General features: G+C 39.3%; 1 protein-coding gene across 2 annotated transcripts in view; it reads left to right on the top strand.

Annotated features, from left to right (window-relative positions):
- ARMC8 (armadillo repeat containing 8) overlaps nt 1-23,041 on the top strand; it is a 77,405-nt gene that overhangs the window by 49,915 nt on the left and 4,449 nt on the right. For both annotated transcript variants that reach the window (XM_082486954.1, XM_082486953.1), the window contains 13 exons: nt 157-232; nt 323-413; nt 4,055-4,115; nt 7,247-7,447; nt 10,013-10,108; nt 11,554-11,636; nt 11,933-12,014; nt 14,746-14,832; nt 16,777-16,869; nt 17,396-17,545; nt 19,310-19,405; nt 21,664-21,759; nt 22,244-22,316. In XM_082486954.1, coding sequence (XP_082343080.1) covers nt 157-232; nt 323-413; nt 4,055-4,115; nt 7,247-7,447; nt 10,013-10,108; nt 11,554-11,636; nt 11,933-12,014; nt 14,746-14,832; nt 16,777-16,869; nt 17,396-17,545; nt 19,310-19,405; nt 21,664-21,759; nt 22,244-22,316 — 1,285 coding nt within the window. The remainder of the gene's footprint in view (nt 1-156; nt 233-322; nt 414-4,054; nt 4,116-7,246; nt 7,448-10,012; nt 10,109-11,553; nt 11,637-11,932; nt 12,015-14,745; nt 14,833-16,776; nt 16,870-17,395; nt 17,546-19,309; nt 19,406-21,663; nt 21,760-22,243; nt 22,317-23,041) is intronic.

The following is a 23,041-nucleotide window of genomic DNA, read 5'->3' on the forward strand; positions in this document are numbered from 1 at the left end:
GTGAGTTAGATGTTTCCATCTGCTTTTTATTCATCATTTACATTTCTTACTGGTTATACGGAATTATTTTTCACAAACCTATACAACAGTATAGACCAATTTTGCTTTTAAGTTAGCATTTACATTTATACTTATATATATTACGTTTTTACACAGGTTCGAATGCAAGCATTGAAATGCTTCTCAGTTCTAGCCTTTGAAAACCCACAGGTGTCAATGACTCTTGTAAATGGTAAGTATAATGCTGCTGTTGCTTATTTGACACCCATTTTATGGACTGGCTGAATTAGAATTACTTGGAGTTCTCTTTCATTGCTTGCAGTGTCGGTTGATGGAGAATTGTTACCGCAAATTTTTGTGAAGATGTTACAAAGGGACAAGCCCATTGAAATGCAGCTCACATCAGCCAAATGGTAACTTTCATCAAGAATTAGAATGAAATAGTATGCAATTTAATACTTTTTAACTGTTCCATATTTGCTTGTTGCAAAGTAGTATGTGATCTAAAAATCTTAGGAATAATTATAAATATTATTTGCATTATCTAAATCCTTGGAGAAGTGGTTCTCGCCTAATAATCTCTTAGCATAACTTTCACTCTTTGCTGTACATAAACAGGAAAAAATGTTGCTGGGCAGTAGTTTTGTCAGGAACGTGTATTCAGACATTTGGATTGTCCTAAGTTGAACTGCAGTTTTCACAAGTAGCTTGGATTTTATGCTGAGTTTTACTTTGAATAGGCTATGGTCGATTGTATGTCCTTACAAAGTATAATACTGAAATATCATCATGTGGTACAGGTTAATGGCCTTCTTGCACCACTGTTCAGAGCACTCATGCAGATGTCGGGGGCTGTGGTGTGTTGAGAACTGTATGCATTAAGATGATGAGAGAGCAGAGCTACTCCCTCTTCCCAACTGTTTTTAATTAAAATAGACTATTCTTTAAGCTTCATGTGCTCACGCAGCAGAATTAATGTTATTAATTAATTTTATTGTTCAAATCAAACTTTCCCTTTTGGTGCAGGCACATCTCTGTGTGTTCATATTCATAATGACTTTCTACACTGTGACAAAATGTGACCAAGTTCCGTAACAGCAACACTAGGGTTAAGCTGGGAGTTGACTCCCTTTAGGACCTTTTTCCTTTTATTGTGTTGATAATAATGAATAAATTACTTTAGGAGTTTGAAGAGATAAGATTACCCATCACTATAAACTACTAAAATTAAGTGTAACTCAAGAGTTTGGTCAATGATGTACTGTTTGATTATTCTTGTAGATTTTGATAGTTTATTTCTGACCTGGATCAGTGAGTTTTCTGATTCAGTTCACCAAACAATTTCACTGACGCTTGTCTCGGTGCAAGGTCTCGAGATGCTGGATGAGGAACAAGTGGGGTAGGTAGGATGGCCTCTTTTGTAATGTTGCCAGGTTATGATGACTGAAAGCAGTTATAAAGGTGTGTATGTGTGTGGGGTTCTCTTAGGTAATCCTGCTCCACGTGGGAGGTCTGTCTGGGGACCTCCCATGTTCCCTTCCAACCGCGATTGATCTGTATGGGATCTGGTTTTACTGGTTTTGTTAGGTAGCTCTTGGTGAAGAAGGCCAGTTAAATTAACTGCATTGTAGCACACTTGGTTCTGATTGATTTGTGTTTCTTCGGTAATTCAGAGAATACATAGAGAATTAAGTATTAGATTTTTTTTTTTTTTTTAACTGATGTTGAGATATAAGGCAGTTTAAGTCATGAAGGCAGGCTGGAGTTACAAGAATTGTTCTGGCTCTGGACTGTCTCCTTGTTCTGGGATGAATGCTCCCATGTCTATTGGAGTTCTTTACTAATCCACTTCAAATTGGAAGGAGTTGGGTAGACAATCCCACCTTTTGCTGTTGCTTTGCAGTGCTTTGGCTCAAGTGGACTTTTGAAAGCGTGGAAGAAAATGATGCAGTGAAAAGCAAAAAAAGAAAATTGCAGGAAAATAGAAGACAAACCAGTACCTTGAGTTTCAGATCGAGTTTCTGATTAGTCCATGGGTGGCAGTCATCCTTCTTAGCAGGACACTTAAGGTCTCAGTTTCAAGACAGTCCTCGGAGCTTGCAAAGACCTCTACTGTCTTTTCTTCTAAGTCCACTCCCTACTTGATTCTCTCCAAGTCAGCCTATCCCTCCTTTCTTTTTTTTTTTTAGTGAGAGTAATAGGTGAAATAGTCACCGGTCCTCTCTTTTGTGGCTTCTAAATTAGACTTCGCTTCTGGCTTGCCAGCTCTGGTCAATTAATCTGCAGTTCCTCTCTGATTTATTAGTAGAGTCCTTGGAATGCAGATGTAGAAGGGGTTTTTCATGCATTTGTGAAGCCTTTTGTTAAATTTGTATTTGAATCTATACTGGCATACAGGGCTATCTTAAGAAGTTTCCTTTGTTTTTCAACAACTGAAGTGGACCTGAAAGACATGAGTTAATACCTGTTGCTTGGAATGGAGTAAGGATCCTTCACATGAGCAGCAGCGTTGGCACAGAGGGAAGAGTGCCTCTTGGGAGAGTGATTTGCAGCTACAAGTGGAGCAGTAACCTCTTCTCCTCAAATTACCAAAATCGCTTCCAACTGATCCAAGCCTATTCTACCTGAAGTAAAAATACTTTCACTTACTTCGTGTTAGAAATAGAACTACTTTGTCTGGCAAATAGGGTCTAGCTGGACTGAATGGCAGCTGCAAGACGAGTGCTTTCCTCCTGACTGTTCAGGTGTGAAAATCAGTATTTCCTGCTTTCGGCTGCAAGGCTTGGACAGTAAAAGTTTATAAAATGATCGCTATGCTGACATGATCTCTATGCTAACAGTCAAGTCTTGTCTTTTCACTTCCAAGAAATAATAGCTAAAATCCCATAATCAGAAGTCTTTTTATATATGTCTGTCACAGGTAGATATTTAGAACTGGATCAGTGGTCTTCCCTTTTAAGAGGTGAAAGAACTTTCTTTAGGCACTTGGAAATTGCTCAGGAATGCAGTGAAACGTGATATGGTTAGTGTATGTTGGCATGTTACTGCTCCTTAGCTGAGCAATAATAATTGACTGTATGTACACTTTTAACCTGACCAATTGAGAGTTGAAACATGTTAGTTTTAAGTCATCTTTACTAAAATTTAGTTATTTTTTTAACCTCAACTGTGGCTTGATAAAAGCCCATTACAATAGCTTAGTTCAAAAGATGAAACAAAAGGTACTTGACTGTTCCTGCACTGAATGCAGAGCAGTGATCCTCCAGCTTCATTCTGCTTCCTTGTAGCACAGCGGGTAAAAACTATGAACCAAAACCACTTTTATTGGTGGGTGAACTACTTTGTATTTCTGGTAGCTTGGAGCACGTGTACGGGTAAATTAACAAAGCAACTTATGCATTTGTCTGATGTTGTATGTCAGCATTGTAGTTTGAGACCTTGGAGTTGTCATAGCCACTGTCTAAGCTGTTGTCTGATAAAGAACAAATGGTGGTTTGGTTCAGTGTCAGAGACTTAATTGGATTCACTATTAGCAAGGATGTGCTTATTCCAGCAGAGTGGTAAGACATGCCCATGGACAAGCATCACAGTGATAGCGCATCTCCTAGGCTAGTGCAAAGCTTGAATGGTTCCTGACTAAGCTGTCAGACTACCAACCCTATGTTGATTATCTCCTGATTCTTTTAAGTGCTTTCCCATGCTGTGTGCAGCAGAGGACAGATCTATGTATATTGCACTTTTATCTTAATGCAAGTTGTTCCTTTGGGGGGTTTTTGTTGGTCGAAGAGGTTTGTGGATCAATGGAGTTTGATGGTTAGACCTTTTTTGACCGATTTGCAGTGTATGTATTGATCCAGCAAGATGTCCTGTGCTAGAAGTCTGCTTAAAAGTACGCCTGAAGTAGTTTGTTCATGTGCCCAAGTCTATAAGCACAAATATATTTAAATCAACGGTAGAACAAAGGGGAGTACATTAGTTGGCTGTTCTGCAACGTCTTACTTTAATGCATAAAAAACCCAATGATAGGTGAATGCATGTTGTTATGTTGTTACAGCCTTACTTCCATGTGCAGAGCTGGAGCAATACGGACAGACGATTCTTGCATCGTTCTTAAGGTGAGCTGTAGTTAAACAGTTTTCTGTTTAAAATGTTTTTCTCATGGAGGGCTATCCTGATTTTATTTGTCTCTTAGAAGAAGTAGCGCAAAGTCTGTTACACTGAAAATTTCAAAGTACCAAGTTGTCCTGATTTTCTTATTTAAAAAGTTAGTTCCCTAGTTTCCCTTTGTGTCTTTAAGCATTTATAGTGACATGACTTTTTAAAGAAATTTTAAAGAAAGAATTGTACTAAAAGGTCAATAATCCAGGAATAAATATGCCGGAGTTTGACACGCATCTATTTGAGGCTTGTAATCACTTCAGTAACCATTTGTAAGTAACGTGGAAGTTGCCTTGCTCTATGTATTTGAACAAGACACTGGTTTGCTTTTCAACAGCTTATTTCACAAGACTACAGTCAGAATACTATCACAATCTATACGTGGAGTCTGTCACGAGCAGATGATTTCTCAGGTTTCACAGTATTTTTGTATGTTTGTCTGCTTCATACTTTGGCTAGGGAAATTTGTTATTAAAAAAAAAAGAAGAAACTGTCATGTTGAAATACTGAATTTGATTTTTATACTGCACGTGACTTTATAAGGAAATTTAGTAAAGGAAACTTTATTAAATACTGCAGGAATGTAATCTCTTAACAGTCACACTTCTATAGCTAGTCAAAAAACAAAAAAGCTGTTGATGAGCAAGCATATCAGCCAGACATCAGATAATGCTAACACCGCTTTTTTCTCTGAGATGTTGAAGTATTACTGTAACACTGCATTAAGAAAACATTTGCTGTAGGCAAAGGCAGGTTACTGCTGATCGCTGGCTGCTGACTGTGTGGAGCTACGCAGGCTCTGCCACGTGGGCCAGATGGATAACTGCAGTCCTTTCAAACCGTTGTGAGCTGATGTGCCTGCCAGCCTACAGCGATAGGAACACTTTTTTTCATGGAAGCTGCTTCTGTGCAAATAAGCGTTTTAAACTTCGGGCTAAAACTTGCTGTAATACTTGAGAGTAGACAAAAGAGTGAGGACAGAAGGAAGGTATAGAACCTGGCCCTCTTGTTCAAACAACTCCCGTAGTTTCTTCTTTTCTTCTGGGGTCGCTCCAGGAGCTCATAGTTTTAAGATAACACACTGTCTCCGTCTGTGGTAAATCCAGTCAAATTGTTTGACCTCTGGTGAACTAGAACAAAGCAATACCCTCTTTGGTTTTCAGAAGTTATTGAAGAGAACTTTGACCCTTTGCGATCAAACTTTCTTCAGTTCTTCAGGAAACATGCAGGGATGTGTGTATCCAAAATGGTTTTGATTTATTTTCTTTGCTCAGTTTGAGTAGTGGGTTGACCTGTAACATGTGAAAGAGTAAAATCAGTTGGGGTTGGGAGAAGGCAGAGGAGGCTGGTAAATAATGGATTTGCTTGGAAGGGAAATGATTTTCCTGGAATCCTAATAACAAAAGCGACCATTTGTCCAGATAACCCGGGTGCATCCCAGCGATACCATGTGAATTAAGTATTCTATCTTTAAAGTCCATTTTCAGACTTTTATCTGCTGGCCAGGAAAGGTCGGGTGTGTTTTGTGGCTCTTCGTTTTACACCTCTGATACAGTCCCCTACTCCTCTGCATTAATTATGCCGTGCTGACCCATAAGTCTAATGGAACGGTTAAAATGTGTCCTTTGGAATTCTTGATTTTGTTTAATTTTAAACAGATGGAATTGCTAAAAGTGGAAAGGTATGAGATTTGTGTTTCTTGGGTGCTTGCAGCCAGTAACCTAACAGTATCGAGCCCTTGAATTCCAAGAAATAGCTCATTTCAGGCTATTTGACCATGGAAAGAATTGGGAAATGCAATCTCACCTTTGGAATTAGCTGATTTCTGAGGGCTGCTTAAATTTACCAACCCTCAGCAGCTGTTTTATCTTTAAGAGAGTTCCGCATAACTTCCTAAGGAAGCAGAGGGTCCTTTGGTGTGTCTGTGCTATTGGAACCAGTTTTCAACTGTTCAGGCCGAAAGTCTTATCTGGTGTTTTAAGTGACGGATACACAGGGAGGAGGTGCTTTGGCTCCCTGGATTAGGTGCAGAATTAGATAGTAATCCTTGTGTTAGCATCTGCTTTTTAAATAAATGTAGGCAAGTCCTGTAACTCTACTTCCTTAACTGTAGAATGGAGATACTTATCTATTTAATCATTTGAACAGTCAATGGTTAAATTTTATTTCATGTCCCCAAAAACATAACACTCAGAAACATTTTCTACTAGCATAATTCTGTTGAAGTCAATTGAGTAACACAAGCAAAAAAACTTGATGTTTTTCCTCATCTATTTTCATACTTCTGTTTGGTGAGGCTTGAGTGCACATGTTGAGTCCCAGCCATTGGAGAATTGGTCTTTCCAGTGCCTTTCACTGAGATTCAGGTAAAGGAAGATTGGATTTTTTTGAATATTTAAAGTAGAGAAAGTATGACAAAAGTGTTGCCATATGCCTGTAATCAAGGTAGGAGGGTGTATCAGAGTAAGGCAGAATGGACCTGGATTCCAAGTGGACTTCATTTCTGGTTGACCAAATACACCTTAGGAGTCCTCCCTTCCCCTACTGCTCCTGGCAGCCAGCGTGGCTCAAAGAAGCCCTGAGATTATTTTTTACTCCATTGTCCTCAGTCAATCCTAGCTTGCAAAGGCACAGGAGGGGTCAAGTGCTTCCTGAGGGCAGCTTGGGTACTTTTGGTTCTTATGTGTAGTAAGAATAAACCTGTGCAAATATGAACTCTTGAGGGTTGGTTGGTATTTTTTTTTAAGCTTTTGCGAAACTTGGACCGCGATCACTTCTAAATGTTGCATTCACATGGACTAATTTTGACTGCATGAGAAGTTGGTTGAAAGTAGCCTACTGTATACTTAGCAATGCCTGAACAATTTCTTTCTGTTTGTAGACTTTAAAACCACTAAAATTTTTTTGTCTAAAGGTACTGATCTAAAGAACATTGTTGAGAATTGCTCTAGGATAGCTGTTTGGGTTGTTTTTGTTTTTTTTTTTTTTTTTTTGTGAGCTGCTTTGTGAACGTAGCTGCACTAAACAACGGTGGTTTTCTTTTCTGTTTGTTTTTTTTTTTTTTTTTTTTTTTCCCCTAACTTTTCAGACTCTGCCATGTTTGGTTCGAATGTGTAGTAAGGAAAGACTGCTGGAGGAGCGAGTAGAAGGAGCGGAAACACTGGCCTACTTGATTGAAACAGATGTAGAACTCCAGAGAATTGCCAGCATTACCGACCACCTCATTGTCATGCTTGCTGACTACTTCAAGTATCCCAGCTCAGTGAGTGCAATCACTGATATCAAGAGGGTACGTTTCCTTACCCAGTTCTGAAGCTTGGAAAATGTGCAAAAACAATAATAAATGGGCACAGGGTATTTTTTTTATTCTATTTAAACGTTATGTCCGAGTTCTTCAATAGAAGGATGACCAGACGTCCAGCAGGACTGCATTCCTGATGTATATAGTCCCCAAGTCTTTGCTCACTCACTGCTTTTTCTGGAGACTTAATGATCCAAACTAAAATCACTGTGTATATCTGGACTCTTGTAAGAAGGCTGCTGCCGTTCTTCTATGCCAAAGATAGAGAGATGAGCTATGGGTAGTTTAATATAGCTTCACCATACAAGTTTCATTACGTTTTCCAGAGATAGCAGTGAAGTAGCAGACTAAGGCATCTGTCATGTTTCTCCTTTTGCAGAGTTGAAAAGACTTACCAGTGATAGAGATAATAGTCCATATGATGAGAAATCGATTTAAGTTCTTAGGTCAGGTTTGTGAAAAATGTTAAGTTCAGGGATGGCTCTGTTCTGTTTAAGCAGAAAAGCATGTGGATTTCTTGTAGTATTTCCTATTAGGAGTTACCCACACTTGTAAGAGGTTGGATAAACAGAGACCAGATACACCTTGAGGAGTTAGTATCATAGGTGTTGTACCAGGAGTTCTCGTCCATGAGCACTTTTTTTTTTTTTACAGATTTGCATACATTTTCCAAAGCACTAGTGGATCAATCAAAGCACTCATGGGTCAATCAACCTCAGAAGCACGGTTGTTTTTGATATTCTGCATAGGGAAATATCCATTCCCTATTCCCTTCCCCTCTTACTGAGTCTGATTCTTAGAAAGGTCCCTAAAAAACAGGATTACAGAGCCTTGGTTTTTCTCTGAAAATAGTCCAAGAGGTATACTCACTTCTCAGGCTTTTATAGAATGGGATTCATTCTGCATATAGAGCTGCCTTGAATTCTATGTAAAAATGCAAATTAAATATAAAAAAAATAGTTGCAGTATAAATTTAAATGAGCAGAAGGAAGTTTGGCAGCTGATTGGGGAGTAATGGATGTTAGCTGTAGCATCAAAAAATGATTAGGTTCCAAGTGTGAGTGGGGCAGTTATAAATATTATGACATTCCTCTGAGTGTTCAGAAAGTCTGTAAAAACAGTCAGCTGGGAAGCCGGGGTGCTTACTTTGTTTAAAAAATGCTTTGAATTACACCCTGTAAGGTAAAAAAATGTGTGAGTTGAGGACTCTGCCAAACAGATTACTTGTCTGTTTTAAATATTTTTAACAATGAGATAATACATTCTGCTCTAATACAGCTACATCAGAAAGAATTACTTGTACAGCGTAATTTTTGACGCTTCTTTTACTGCAGCGCTTTGCTGCTTAACGCTAACATTTTTCTGGTATTTTGTGTAGACTTTAAATATTGCATTGTTTTGTGGAACCCTTTGGTACAGAATTTTGAGGGCAGTCAGAATCATGGAATTATTCTCATTGGAAAGAACGTGAGGAGGTCTGAAAGTCTTAATTTCCTGTTCAAAGCAGGGTCCGTGCTGAGCTCAGGTGAGGTTGCTCAAGGCTTTGTACAATTGGCTCTTGAAAACTGCTAAGAATGGAGGTTAAACAGCCTCTCTGAGCAATCTGTTCCAAAATTTGACTGTTCTAATAATGAATTTTTATTTCTTATATTCAGTAAGAACCTCCCCTGTTTTTCAGTTTGACTATTGTCTCTCCTTTTGCTGGGCACCGCTGTAAAGACTGGCTCCACGTTCTCCTTGTAGGTAGTGGAGGGCTGCTCTTAGATCTCCACTCAGCCTTCTCTTCTCCTGGCTGAACAAGCCAGGGTACACCCCATCTGCTCCTCCAGGTCTGCTCTCCTGAAGTCAGGACTCTGTGTTCTGCTCCATGCCTTTCTCGTGCCTCGCAGGAACTTGACCACCACAATCTTATGATCCCTATAGCTGGTGCTCCCATTGCTTATCATGCCCCCAAGCAGTTTCTCCCGATTTGTGAACAGCATATCCTGTGGTGCATTACCCTAATTCACCCCTCTGCACCTGCATTGAGAAGTTGCCCTCCAGAAGCCACATAGACAGCTTGCACCCTGCTTTGTTGCCTTTACAGCAGAAGACTGGAGTTAAAATACACCTTAAGATGGAGGTCGTGCGATTTAAGATTGTCTTCCATTCCCACTTTTGCTTCACTTCTGATAAAACTTCCTTTGATTCTGTCCTAATTTTTTCACTTCTCCTGGCTTGTTCCTGTAAGTTTCTGTTGGGTAAATAAGAGTAGCCTTTGCCTGAGTATGGTCTGGATAGAGTCATAACTTTATAGAAAGTGTTTTGGCCTCAAATTGTTCCGGTTGACCTGTCTGTAACTCAGCAGATAAATTAACCATATTCTTAACTTCAGTTGTTGTGTTCAGTTCATAAATGTGGACATCAGCTAATGGAACAGCAGTTAATTTGTGTTTCTGGCCGCCCTTGGTGCGGTGGAGAAAACCCCAGTAGATAAGCACTAGTTTACAACAAAGAAGAATATCACGTCTGTAATTTTTTTAGTGTCTAAATCTGTGCTTTATTTAAATATAGCTTGACCATGATTTGAAGCACGCCCATGAACTCCGCCAGGCTGCTTTCAAGCTCTATGCTTCCCTGGGAGCAAATGATGAAGATATCCGAAAAAAGGTGAGCCTGTGAAAAATGTTAGCAATCTGGCAAAGATGCAGCTAAAAGTTAGGCTGAAAGGCAATGCAAGTATTTACACTCTTCCAGCTCTTTTTTTTTTTTTTTTTTCCTGTTGTGATGTAAATAGGTTGAAATGAGAAGGCTCTCTTTCCATTGCGTTGATATAAACTTTCAGATTGCACTTTCATTGCATGGGATTTGAACAAAAATTCATGCCTTGACGTAACAAAATATGACAGTAACGTTGATTTATGTCGGTATCTTCAGAGTGATGAGCTAGATTCTCACAACGTCTTTCAACGTGTTGTGGTCATTGCTACTCATAAGCTGTGCAGGAATATTGTTGGGGCATATGAGTAATTTCTGAAACCTATGTTCTGAGGGATAGAATATACCTCTGTTGTTTGTATCCTATTATAAAACAAATGTGGGGGATTTGGGGGTGTGAGGGTTTTTTGGGTTTTTTTTGTTTGTTTGTTTGTTTTTTCCCCAAAAAATAAACCCCGGAATGTCTAGTCATATTGGGAAACAAAGTCAAAATTTGTGCCATGATTCTGAAGTGACCGAGGGGGTTTGCACTGTCATAACAAAGCAGTTGGTGTGAAGAAGGACAAATTCTATTAAAACATTACAGGAAACAGATTGGATGATGGAGCAGTCATAGTTAAAAAGTTACGTGTGGAAAGTGGAGGGAAATTAAACAATGAATGATTAAAAGCACCATTTTTAAATTTAAGCATGGAGTTGCTATGTCAAACGTGGCACGTACAGGAGGCTGGAGAATTTTCTGAGTTTATTTGCTGGTTAAAGGGGAAAAACAGAAGGAAGAAAGATGTGCACAGGAAGGAGGCAGGAAAACAGTGTGTTGAAAAGATAACTAGCAGGAAGATTTGTCATCAGGATCTCCAGAATTCAAACCCATAAACTTCTCTTTCGTTGCAGGTTGAACTTCTTTAGTTAACAGTAACAAACCTTCTTTTACATATCAAAGCATTGTTTAAAATAAGTGGTGGGTGTGTACATGACAAAGTTGATTTTATTATACAAAACTCCTCTTTCATCTCGGTATTAACTCCCTTTTATCCTAGTCTTAAGTGCTTGCTCTGGCCACGTCTAAATATGGCACATGAATTACTACTATTTTTTTTTCTGGGTAGCTCTACAAGATGTCTGTAATCTGTAGTTTGTATATATTGTGTGCACTCAGGCGTGCACTCTTTTGTTTTAATATGACGTTAAGGCTAATTCATATATATGTATATATAACCCTCTTGTTCCTTGATGATTAATAAAATCATTTTGAAAGCAGTAGTGGAGTGTAGAATATGGAATTTTTTTTCTAAATTGTATGCAGATTCACACTACTTCCCACTTAATCTGGGAAGAGAATATGGCTTGCTGGTTTTAGCTACGGTTTCCTTTTTCCTATTTCCTTTTTGCTCCAGATCATTGAGACTGAAAATATGATGGACCGAATTGTTAATGGCTTGTCTGAATCTAGTATCAAGGTGCGGTTAGCTGCAGTCAGGTAGGAGGCTTTTCTGATTCGTACAAATACTTTTGTCTTATCAACATCTGATGCTGTACTCGTTAGAATTTCTGATAATTTTTCATAAGCTAATCTAAAGTCATTTCTACTGCTGGAAAATTTATTGGGGGAGGCAGGGAGTTATCCCGGACTAGTACGATATTTACTTTTTGCTATTTACAGTCTACTACTTAACAAATTCTAAGCTGAATCTTTGTGTAGAAGCGATGTCTGCATTATAGTAGTGTACGCATGAGTGTGTGCGTTTCACAGTGAAGGTTTCTTTTCTGTTATAGGTGTTTGCACAGTTTGTCTCGTTCTGTACAGCAGCTCAGGACAAGTTTTCAGGATCATGCTGTATGGAAACCTTTAATGAAGGTACGTAGAGAAAAGCAAGTCTCAACTACTGAAGTGTTCTGTTCCATTAAAGCAGGATATAGTGTCTGTTCAATTTGCATGTGTTTCTGTAGAATCATAATAAAAATTACTTGGAAATCAAAATTCCATGACCACCTAAGAGGGTTGCAAATCAAGAAAAGCCAAGCAGCAGCAAAAAGGACTGTGGTCTGTGCTTGATTTTTGGTTGGTTGTTTTTTGTTTGTTTGGGGTGATTTTTTTTTTTTTTGGGTGATCAGTGAGGGAGGCTATGTTATCCCTAATGTTAACAGAGGGCACTAGGAGGACTATATATCCCTTACTTTCAGGCTCAGACTAGATGGCAGAGTTCAGACTTGGTCTATAAGCCCTACAAGAGAATTTAGGTCTGCGTTTTCTCCTGTAATTCTCTACATCTTAGATCTCGTTGCAGATTTTAAAACTGAAGCCAAAGAGGTCAGCAGGACCTTTAAAAAGGCACATTTTAATATAATGCAATTATCCACAAGATTAAATCAGAACAAAGTGTGTAAGGTATATATCATCATCTCATTCTGTAATGTGACTGTGCAGATAAATAAACTGGTTTCTCAGTTTCAGTGTCTTTTAGACCTTGAAAATGGGGAACGAAGTCTGCTAGCGAGAAGCTGGCAAGCTTGGGCAGCATTAACACCCATGAGAATCACCTGCAGTGAGCTTGACTCTCTGTTCAGAAGTAAAGTAGCCAGACCAGAGAAAGTGTTGTCAGCAAAAATAAGCTGATGAGCTTGATAACGAGGCAGTTATGTGAGCTGACTGTCCAAAAGCTCAAGAGTGAAGGAAGAGCCTGGAAGGAAGTAAAGGATCAGGAGATCCCTCACTTATTGCTAGTGATGTTTCAATACAAGATAGATGCCTGTTGGACGTGCTACTCACTGACGTTTATTCAGGCCTGACTTTCTCTGCTTTGCTGATGTTCTAATTCTCACAAGTTACAGACTTAAGAGAACTCAACTCACTAGTTATACTACACTCTCTGACCATCTTGTTGGCTGCAGGCCAAGAAACTTTCTCAGCCTTTTAAGTTGCATTAATTAGAGGCCCTAAAGTATGGGCCTACTTTTTTGTACAGTTTCAATATAAATAAAGACAGGGAAATTATTTTCTGAGAGTATACGCAATACACTTATTACAAGTTAAGCATTCATCCTTTGGGTGTTTGAGTTGTGATACTAATCCATGGATGTCTAATTCATTAGTCTTGTTGGGAGGTCAAGGGAGATTTGATCATGCAAGTTTTGTGCTATCACTGTAGCATGATATATCCTATGATTCAGGACTCCTGATCATCGCCTGAAGGGGCTCAGGGAATGGTTTGAATATTCTAAGAGTCTGCAAAAGGCCAAACATGAAAGCATCAAACCTTTAGAAATGTAAAACACACAAACTACAGGGTTGCTTGAAGAAGCACAACTAGCATAAAAGGAGAGCCACGTGGAAAAAAAAAATACAGTTTTCAGACTTCTCTGTAAATGCAGCTGCTGGCAGTTGTTCATTTTGATTTGTATTAAATAAGCTGAAGTCAGAAACTTTAATGTTCATTCCAAAACATCAAGGATTATTCTTCATAGAAAAATAGTAGTAATATTAAATAAAAATGTATTAATTTTAAGTCTAGATTAATAACAACTATATAAGTCCTTTCACTCTCCCCTAGCATGTATAGCTGTGTAAGCCATGGAAGAATAATGTCTAAAATTATAGGACTTACATATATGTACTTCAGTACAAGCTGCTTAAATGCAGTAATTGTTAATCATAGAGTCATAGAATGGTTTAGATTAGAAGGGACCATCTGGTTCCAACCCCCTGCCCTGGGCAGGGACACCTCCCACTAGACCAGGTTGCTCCAAGCCCCGTCCAACCTGGCCTTGAACACCTCCAGGGATGGGGCAGCCACAGCTTTTCTGGACAGCCTGTTCCAGTGCCTCACCACCCTCAGAGTGAAAAATTTCTTTCTAATATCTATTCTAAATCTACCCTCTACCTGAATGTTTGCAATTTGCTTACTGCTGTGAAATAAAGGGTGATACAGAACAACCCCTCCATTCCCCCTTTCTCTGCTGGAGGAGCAGTTGTGTCCTCCATGCCTATTTCCTCACTGAGTTTTCTCAGAACATGCAAGAGAGGTGCTCTGTTTAAGAACAGCATGTATTGGGCCCCCTGGAGATCCAGGCACAGGTAAGAGAGAGTATAACTTGTTCCAGACTTGCTTGTCTGAAAGGACGGTCATGAGGAAATTCGCCATGTTGTGCTTTGCTCAAGGTACAGGAGTGTTGAGGAGGCTCCTCCTGGAGTTTCCTCCACTTTCCTGTAAACCATGACATAGTGGAGGTCTGCAGGACATAACTTGCTCTCTGGAGAGAATGGCCGCAGAGCTAAATTCCAACTGCCAGCACATGTACGCTTTGCAGAGCGGAGATCTGTTCCCACTGATTTCTTTTAATTTGGACCTAAAAGCTCTCAAATCTGGCTTCTGCGAAATAACTTCACATTGCTCCAGCTTGTCATGTAATGTGTATCGTCACATTGAGCTGAGTGAGCACTGTATGGATCTGCACTGCTAGCGTCAAAGCATCTCCTGAAGTACAGAGTATCAAAGTGCAGCATAATTACAGGTATTCCATTTCAAAATGATCCCTTCTTTATCCTGCTGGTTAATGGAGATTCCTCACTCTGCCCTTTGTGACTGCAGGTTTTACAGAATGCTCCAAATGAAATTCTTGTAGTAGCATCTTCCACGCTATGCAATCTTCTTCTGGAATTCTCTCCAAGCAAGGAGGTTAGTATTTACCCAGAAACAAGAAGAGGTAATAGACAAAAGTTACATGATACAACAGTTCAATAAGCATAAAGGTATCTTACTTGGTATCCGCTGCTTGTGCGGCATTATAGAGGTGTAATGTTAGGCACACTGTATCACTGATAGCTTGTGAATAAATAAAAAATCATCTGTTTGCAGTGCTGTGACAGTTAAATATAGTTAAATGTAGTATCTAAAAAGTAGACATGCAATTTGGGGTTTTTTTACTTGTAAAGCATTATCATAATAATTGGCAGTATGATCCATTGTCTTAAAGAATTACTGCTGTAATCTTGAAAATGCTGGCACAGCCGAGTCTTGTGGTTTTGATTGTGAATGATACAGGATATCTGGTCTTGAGTTCTGCAACATCTGTATTTTGTACAGATCATACGTACATATCAGTACTTTATAGCAATGGAAAAATTCCCTAAGTTTTAAGTATTTGTTAATTACAGAAAATGCTTGCAAGACTGTGGTATACATGGGCTCCTACAGGGCACTTTGGATTACCTTAGTTTGATCAATTGATCTTGGGCAGTTTTAGTCGTGTCTGCGAGACAGAAAATTAACTGAAATGACACCAAGCAGAGTTCACCGGCCCATGGGCTTTCTTGTTCATACTGCCGGTCGCAGTCAGTGTAGTGTTTCCACTTCAAATTGGATTGAAATACTGAATTTTCTATTGGGACACATTGTTCATGTAAAAAAGCATCCTTGCCAAAAAAAAACCCACTGCTTATGTAAAATGCAGGAGTACTTAGAAATGTTAGATTTGAAAGCATCTATAAGCCATCTGATCTTCATTTCATACATCACCTTTTCTCTACACAGTATTTTGAAAATTGTAAACTGCCAATCATTTAAGTAAACAAACAAAGCTGAAGTGGATCTGTATTTTATCCTGTAAGAGAGCTGAGTCAAACCCAATTTTGGAACGTCTCCCACCTGCTGTGGCTGTGCAGAAGTCCCTAGGAGCCGGCCAGCTGCCCAGCCCCTGGCAAAATCACTGGCAGCTTATCGCAGTGCGCAAGCGCCTGGGACCAGGTGAACTTTGGCACAAACTGCTGCTGCCTGGTTCTGTTATGGTCTTGCTGCGATCCAGTAAGATGGGCCAGTTCCTACAAAGTGCAGCCTTTTCCAAACATTCCTCTTTTCTCATTAATTCAGCTCTTAAGCGGGTTAAAAAACACACAACTTCCCCCAAACTGAGGTATGTTCAGTTCTTCACTGCTTTTGAACCTGTAACTTCTGGAAGAAACGAATGCCTTACAAACAAGAGCAGCCTAAGTTGTTGCATGAATCTTTTTAGCGTATGAGCTCTTTAGGTCTTAAATAAAACTAGTACTTCAAATTCAGTTCAAGTTGAAAGCGGTTGTTCCAAACTTAACTTTCATTACATTTGTCCAACTTGAGAACCAAAAAGGGTCAAGGAAGACTGCTTTTGGAGAGCAGCCCCAGGCTGAAAGTTGTTGGGGAAAACCTATTTGCTGGTGTGAATGTGGCAAGTGTGGGTGTGTGTCTACAAATAGATACATATATATACACATGTGTGTGTGTGTCTGTATATATATGTGTATACACACATATCTGTGTGTATATATACATATATACACAGCTGTGTGTGTGTATACATACATACACACGTGTATGACTGTGTATATACATGTGTGTACATACACAGATACACATGAGAATAAAGCCATCTTGACCTGACTTTTTTTTTTTTTATAAAAACCTACCTTTTAGTGCTCATGAATATAGAGTATGACATGGCCAGTTCATGTGAGCGGACTGGACACCCTGTAAACTCAAGAATAAGATATAAGCAAGGGGGTTTTTTGTATTATATTTACATTTGTATATATGTCTAATTGGTCTAAGTAGTGTTTTAAAGAATATTTTTTCCCCTCTTCACTTTAGCCTATTTTAGAATCAGGAGCCATAGAACTTCTATGTAGTTTAACACAGAGTGAAAATCTTGCCTTGCGAGTGAATGGCATTTGGGCTTTAATGGTAAGTAGACCCCACTGATTAAATACCACTTGTGATTTTGCTTCTTAAAAAGTTTGTGAATGTAACTTAAAGAACACATCAGTTGTTACTAAAAAATGATGTAGCTGAAATCTGGCTTGTCTTTCCACCTTACTACAGAAGGAAAACAGTATCAGCCTGAAACACTTAATCATTTAGTCCATAAAATGAAATAAACTTTTCAGTTCTGATACCAGTTTGGCTGCCAAGATCATTCAGGGGAACTATTAAGTGGTGTCAGTAGCATGCCAGGGGACAAATAAAAGCAAGTAATAACCACATCAGCTGTAAGACCGTGTGGAAATTGAATTCGGTGTGTAGCAGTTCCTCATAAATTATAACCTTTGAGATTAATTTTAGCAAGGATATATGCTTGCCTCTTTCCTGAAACTCAGAGGGGAATAGCTTTCTTTTCTTCAGCAGTTCATGTAACCCATGAACACAAACTAAAAGAGTGAAAGCCCAAGTTTAAGGTAAAAAAATCAAACAAAAAATTTGTCTCTTTCAGAATATGGCATTTCAAGCGGAACAGAAGATCAAATCAGACATCTTACGAGGTCTGAGTACAGAGCAGTTATTCCAGTTGCTTTCTGATTCTGACGTAAATGTTCTGATGAAAACGTTGGGACTGCTCAGGAATCTTCTGTCTACTCGACCAGTAAGTAGAGCTGCAAACAGACCTTCTGAAAGCTGATCAAACATGCAGACAGTACAAATTAATTCTTAATCCTTTTTGTAAGAGAATTTATTTTTCTGTTTAAGATTAATGTTCGATATATTGCTAAAACTGAGGCCTTTGGATTTATCCAAGTATCTGTAACCAAATGGACAAATTTAGTGTAAGAAAACATTTGAAAGAATTCTCTATATCCACTGAAACTTTGTAATTATTATCAAATACAGAGCCAGACAGTTACATTTAATGTTCAATTCCATTGCATTTAGCTTTCAGCAAAATTATTTTCCAAACAGTCTTTCCGTGAAACTTGTCCAGAACAACAATAAGAGGGTTGTGCTGTTAAGTCAATGTGTAGAGAGGTACATGTCTTAAGGATACCTGTGTTTCTTCTTTCTTGACACCTGAAACATTTTTGTTCTTATCCAACTATATAGATACTACTGGCTTTTTGAATTTGACTGTGGGACTGTGCACTTACAAAATGCATACGTTCATTTTACACACTGAAATAAAATGGTTTGAAAATGTAAGCCCATGAATTGTTTTTGACAGGGAGAAAGAGATATTGGTGGAGGAAAAGAAAGGGGTAATCCCCTGTGAAGAAGAGAGGGAAAACATGCAGCAAACATTTGGCAAGCCAACATTTTTGTGGGGGAAAAAAACCACGAAGCCTCTACTGTGCATTTATCACGTATTGTGTTTCTACCATAAAAAGGTCACTGCAAAAAATCTTCTGATATTTGTACTCGTTGAGTCTCAATAAGCTTCATAGAAAATTAGTTGTCTTAATGTGAAAAGATATTTAATAACCAGTCATTCATTAAATTCACCCTGAGCTCTTGACAGCAGAGTCTCATTATCACTTAAGGTGTTCTTCATCTGAAACTATGTCCCAGCTTCACCTACTTTCTGTAGTATGTTTTAGAGCCAGAACCAACCATTCTCATCTCTACCCAAAACTCACTCCAGAATAACTCATCCAGCAGCTTTCGAATGAAGTCTCGTTATTAGCAATTTTAAGAAGTCCTACAAGAATCCCTAACATCTTAAAAAAATTGTGGTGTGCCATGTGCTGGTAATCTCTGGTGGCTGTTTGATGTCACTCTTGAGTTTTGATATCGGTTAATCCAGTAGATCTAGTTTCACCTTTTTCTGTTATTCCTAATGATCAATTTTATTCTAGTATAGGTATTGTAGTATGTGATCAAATGCCCTTTTACCTGTAAGTCTCTTGAGACAGTTTTCCTATACCATAAGTAATGTATTTTGCTTATTTCTCTGAACCCCTTCAGACTTTTGAAATGCGGATATCGGACCTGGTCGTAGTGTTCCAGTAAGAGTAGCAAATACCAGATAAGAAACCTCCATTTTCTTACCCCTCTCTGATATCCCCCTGTTATCAGAAGAGAAGTGGTTCTTTCTAACTGCAGCATCACACTTAGAGCATTCAGTCTTCAGGCTGGCCTCTGTGCAACTGGGAAACCAGTGTCCTTTCTACAGGTGACAGTGAAATCAGAACCAAGGCCCATACATATCATGCTCTCTCAAACAAGACCAGGCTTCAAATGAAGAGGAATATTATGAAGTGTTTCTGCTGTGATAAGTTCTTGGTTTTGGGAGACCTCGCTAGGAGCTAGGGTCTTTTTGCAATGTTGCTACTCTTTACTTAGAGTAATTCAAGTAGGAATGCCTCTTCTTTGTCTGGAACGCTACACTGATTGTATTTCATCATTGCTTTGGCAGCACATAGACCATATAATGAGCACTCATGGGAAGCAAATCATGCAAGCAGTGACCCTCATTCTGGAAGGGGAGCACAATATAGAAGTCAAAGAGCAGGTACCCTTTTTTGTTTCATGTTGTCTTGGCAGAATAAAACTTAAGAAACAGCTAAGAATGCTTACTCTTCTCAACATGTCTTTTTTGTTTGGGATTATAATGTGCTGTGAACATTTTATGGAGGTCTGTCAGTTTAATAACTTTATTACCTACAAGAATGCTCTTCTTTCTAGTGAATTACTACAAATGAGTTTTAATTGAATTCAGAATGTTTTTTTAAATGTAGGTGTGGTAAAGAGGAAGGCACTGTATGTGAGAGCAGAAGAATTAAATCGAAGGCAATTGCATGGCAGAAGGGGGACAGTAGGAACAAGGAAAGAGAAAGAAGCCAGTATTTCACACTGGGGAAAGCATCGTGGTTATTTGCTCCTATGGCAGCCATTGGAGCAGTCAGTAATGAAGAATAACATCATCTCCTGCCTTGCTGGCAGCAGTAATACGTGTTCTCCTGGGTGATGTGGTAACTCAGCTGTTCTTGGGTGCCTGCAGGAGCCAGCAGCGATTAGAGGAGGAAAGGCACTGGCAGGGAAAAGAGCATGCTGTTTTCGCCCAGGAAAAAGTGGGGAGGGATATGCCCTGAGAAATTAAAACTTAAGAAAAGCAATATGCAAGAGGAAAGAGAAGGAAAGAGGAGATGGCCAGTAGTCGAAAAGCATCCCTGGCTTGGTGGCAGCTTAAGAGGGCCAACGTACCAGGATACCTGCTGCGGAGATGCTAAAGCAAAAGTAAAAGGATAGATAGGCAGAATTTGGCTGACTAACTCTTTTTGATAGACAAGACGGTTGGAGAACGCTGTTTCTTCCTCATACAGGGCACGTGGTGATGAAGACTGGGGGCAGCGAGAAGCTGTGGGAGATTCCAGAGGATTGCTTTGGCTTAGCATAGATATTGGTAGCAAACAGTATGACAAGTGAGGGTAAAAATACTGCTAAATCCAGATTGATCTAAATCTCTGCTCAGTGAAGAATGGGCTGAAGGCAAACAGGCCTTTTCTGTCTATTTAAGCGCAAAATTAGCAAAAAAAAACAAACCCAAAGACTCTTAATAGATAGCAAGTTTAGTGAAACCAGGGTTCTGAAACTGCCGAGGATTAACCAGTTGTGTCTCTCTTAAATAGTTCTTCCTGATAAAGCTCTAGTGACAGGAATGGCTTTAATTGCAACAGAAGGTTATTTACCTTGCCAAGCTGCTCAGAATTATTTTAGAGGAGAGTCCGCATACCTGAGAAATACTCTTGGAAAGGGCTAGTAGACTAGGGTTGGAAAAGCCTTTAGGGCTTGGGGCTTTTATACACAGAGCATTTTCTTTGTCCCTGTGGTGTGATCAGCAGCTTGCTTTTATTTCAGAATCAAGTCATGCATCCAGTACTGCCTATTTGCACACGAGAGCCCACACTTCTGGCAGGACAGTGCTAATCTCTGTCACTGACTCGCTCATCAGTATGTAATTAGCAGCTTGGAAATAATAAATCTCTGCAACTGCTGACATGAATTCAGTGCAGCTTAGACGCAGGCATCATGCAAGTGCTGATCATTCTCCGGTGTCCTCTTGTAGTCATCCCTGCATGTGAAGAAAAGATGGTTAAACACAGCTCTTTGGGAAAGAATTTGTAGAGCATCTCCTGGTGCCTCCTGAGAACCAGGAAAGCTGCCTGGGCAAGTCTTAATGCTACGTGCATGTAGTGCCAACATGGGCCTAGATGCTTCAGGGTTATTCTGTAGGTTGGCTTCTCTAATTTGCAAGAAATAAGTAGATGCATTAGTGGTTTGAGTTATCTCTGCAGGTAAGATATGTGATTAGACTTGTTGAAGATAAATTATTACTCTGCTAGATCAGCAGATAAGCCTCTGTCTTTCCTTTTCCTCGCCTCAAGAACTAGATGGATATGTTTGGGTTTTGGTGTTTTTCCCTAGCACTGATGCAGAATAGACTGCTTTATTTTCCAGTGTATTTAATCTCTTCTATATGCTGCATATTTCCATGAGAAACTTAAGATTTTACTCATTGAAATGAATTAATCAATGTTGCTTTTTATTTTAAAATGGCAACGACTGTTTTTTTTGCCAGGGCTGTTCATCCACAGCTGTTGACTCTTTGGCATTGGCCCCAGATGTAAGCAAGCTGGAAACTCCAGATTAAAGATAATAAAATTAATTACAGAAATTGTTTGTCACAAGTTCAAAGCTGTCAAGGGAACTGTATAAATCATGGGATGTGATCTGGGGCCAAATAACTTAAAAAAATTTTGTCTCTTTCAGACATTATGTATACTTGCCAATATAGCAGATGGAACGACAGCAAAAGAATTGATTATGACCAATGATGACATCCTGCAGAAAATCAAATACTACATGGTATGGAGAAGTAATCTTAAATGTTTTATGTTGGTCTTCTGCTGGAATTAAAAGGGAGTACTTCAGCATTTTGGTCTGTAAATTATTCAGTATCATGCATGTAACTGTCATATACCCAGTTGTGTTTAAGAAATCATGTAGTACAGTTCTATGTGGCAGAGGTGTACTGAGGATCTGATTAAAAGGAAAATCCAGTGTTGATTTCCCATAAGAAATAAGTGACTTAAGTAATACCTGTAACAAATCTGCGTGGAAAATATTTCATGATCTTGAAAAAGGCATATCTTGTTAGACCTCAATAAATATTTGGAAGTGATTGAACTCTACTTGAGTGCCTTATGTTATGGCACTATCTTTGAGAGAAATTGTAGATAAGAAATAGCCCCAACTTTGCTACCTTGTTTATTACAGGATGAGTGCCAAAATGTAATTCTGAGAATTTCTGGATTTCTTCTAAACTTTAGTACTATTTTTCTCTATTTAGAGTCATTCAAATGCTAAACTTCAGCTTGCTGCCATGTTCTGTATATCTAATCTCATATGGAATGAAGAAGAAGGTAAGAAAGCCTCACTATTACTGCATATACAAGTTACTCTCCTGATCAAAAGGCTAATGTTGCATAGTGATTGATATTTGCAATGCATAGCACAGTGGGATCCAAACCATCATTACAGGTGTAATACGAAATAAGTGAGAGTGGTCAGGAGGACATCGAGGAAAGTGTAGAGAGCTGTTCCGGGGCAGGAGGTGGAGAGATGAGAAGACAGTGTCAATAAATAGGAGTTGAGGAGAGTCACACGGTGGGAGGTTTTCACCTGTAGCATTTCTGTAAGATCTGTAAACAATTGGAGTGAAAGAGAATCCTAGTAAGAGAGCTTCCGAGTCTTAAGGAGGTTGTGGAAACTCATTGTTGGAGGGAACAGGTTCACTGGGGAGGAGAAATGGATTAGAAAGGGGATTTGTTGCAATGAAATTTTCCTCTTGAAACCAGTCAAAGGACTTGTGGGTGGAACTGGAAGGAATGGTAAGAAAAGTCATGGCATGGGACAGTGGAAGGTAACCAGGAGGGAGCTGAAGGATGCTGCCGTGCAGAAAAATGTCTGTTTGTGTTGAGGGGTGGAGAGGGCAGATGGAGGCAGCAGTGTAGAGCTGGAAGAAATGGCAAGGGAAGGAGTGGTGGGAGGTGGTGTGCTTTGAGGAATGGTGGGGCTGGGAGGAGGTCTGTCTTGGATGATTTACAGACCCTCAAGTTGACCACGCTGCTCTTCAGCAAAGAAATCA

The sequence above is a fragment of the Vanellus vanellus genome, assembly GCF_965231255.1.
Source record: "Vanellus vanellus genome assembly, chromosome: 8".
Lineage (NCBI taxonomy): Eukaryota > Metazoa > Chordata > Aves > Charadriiformes > Charadriidae > Vanellus > Vanellus vanellus.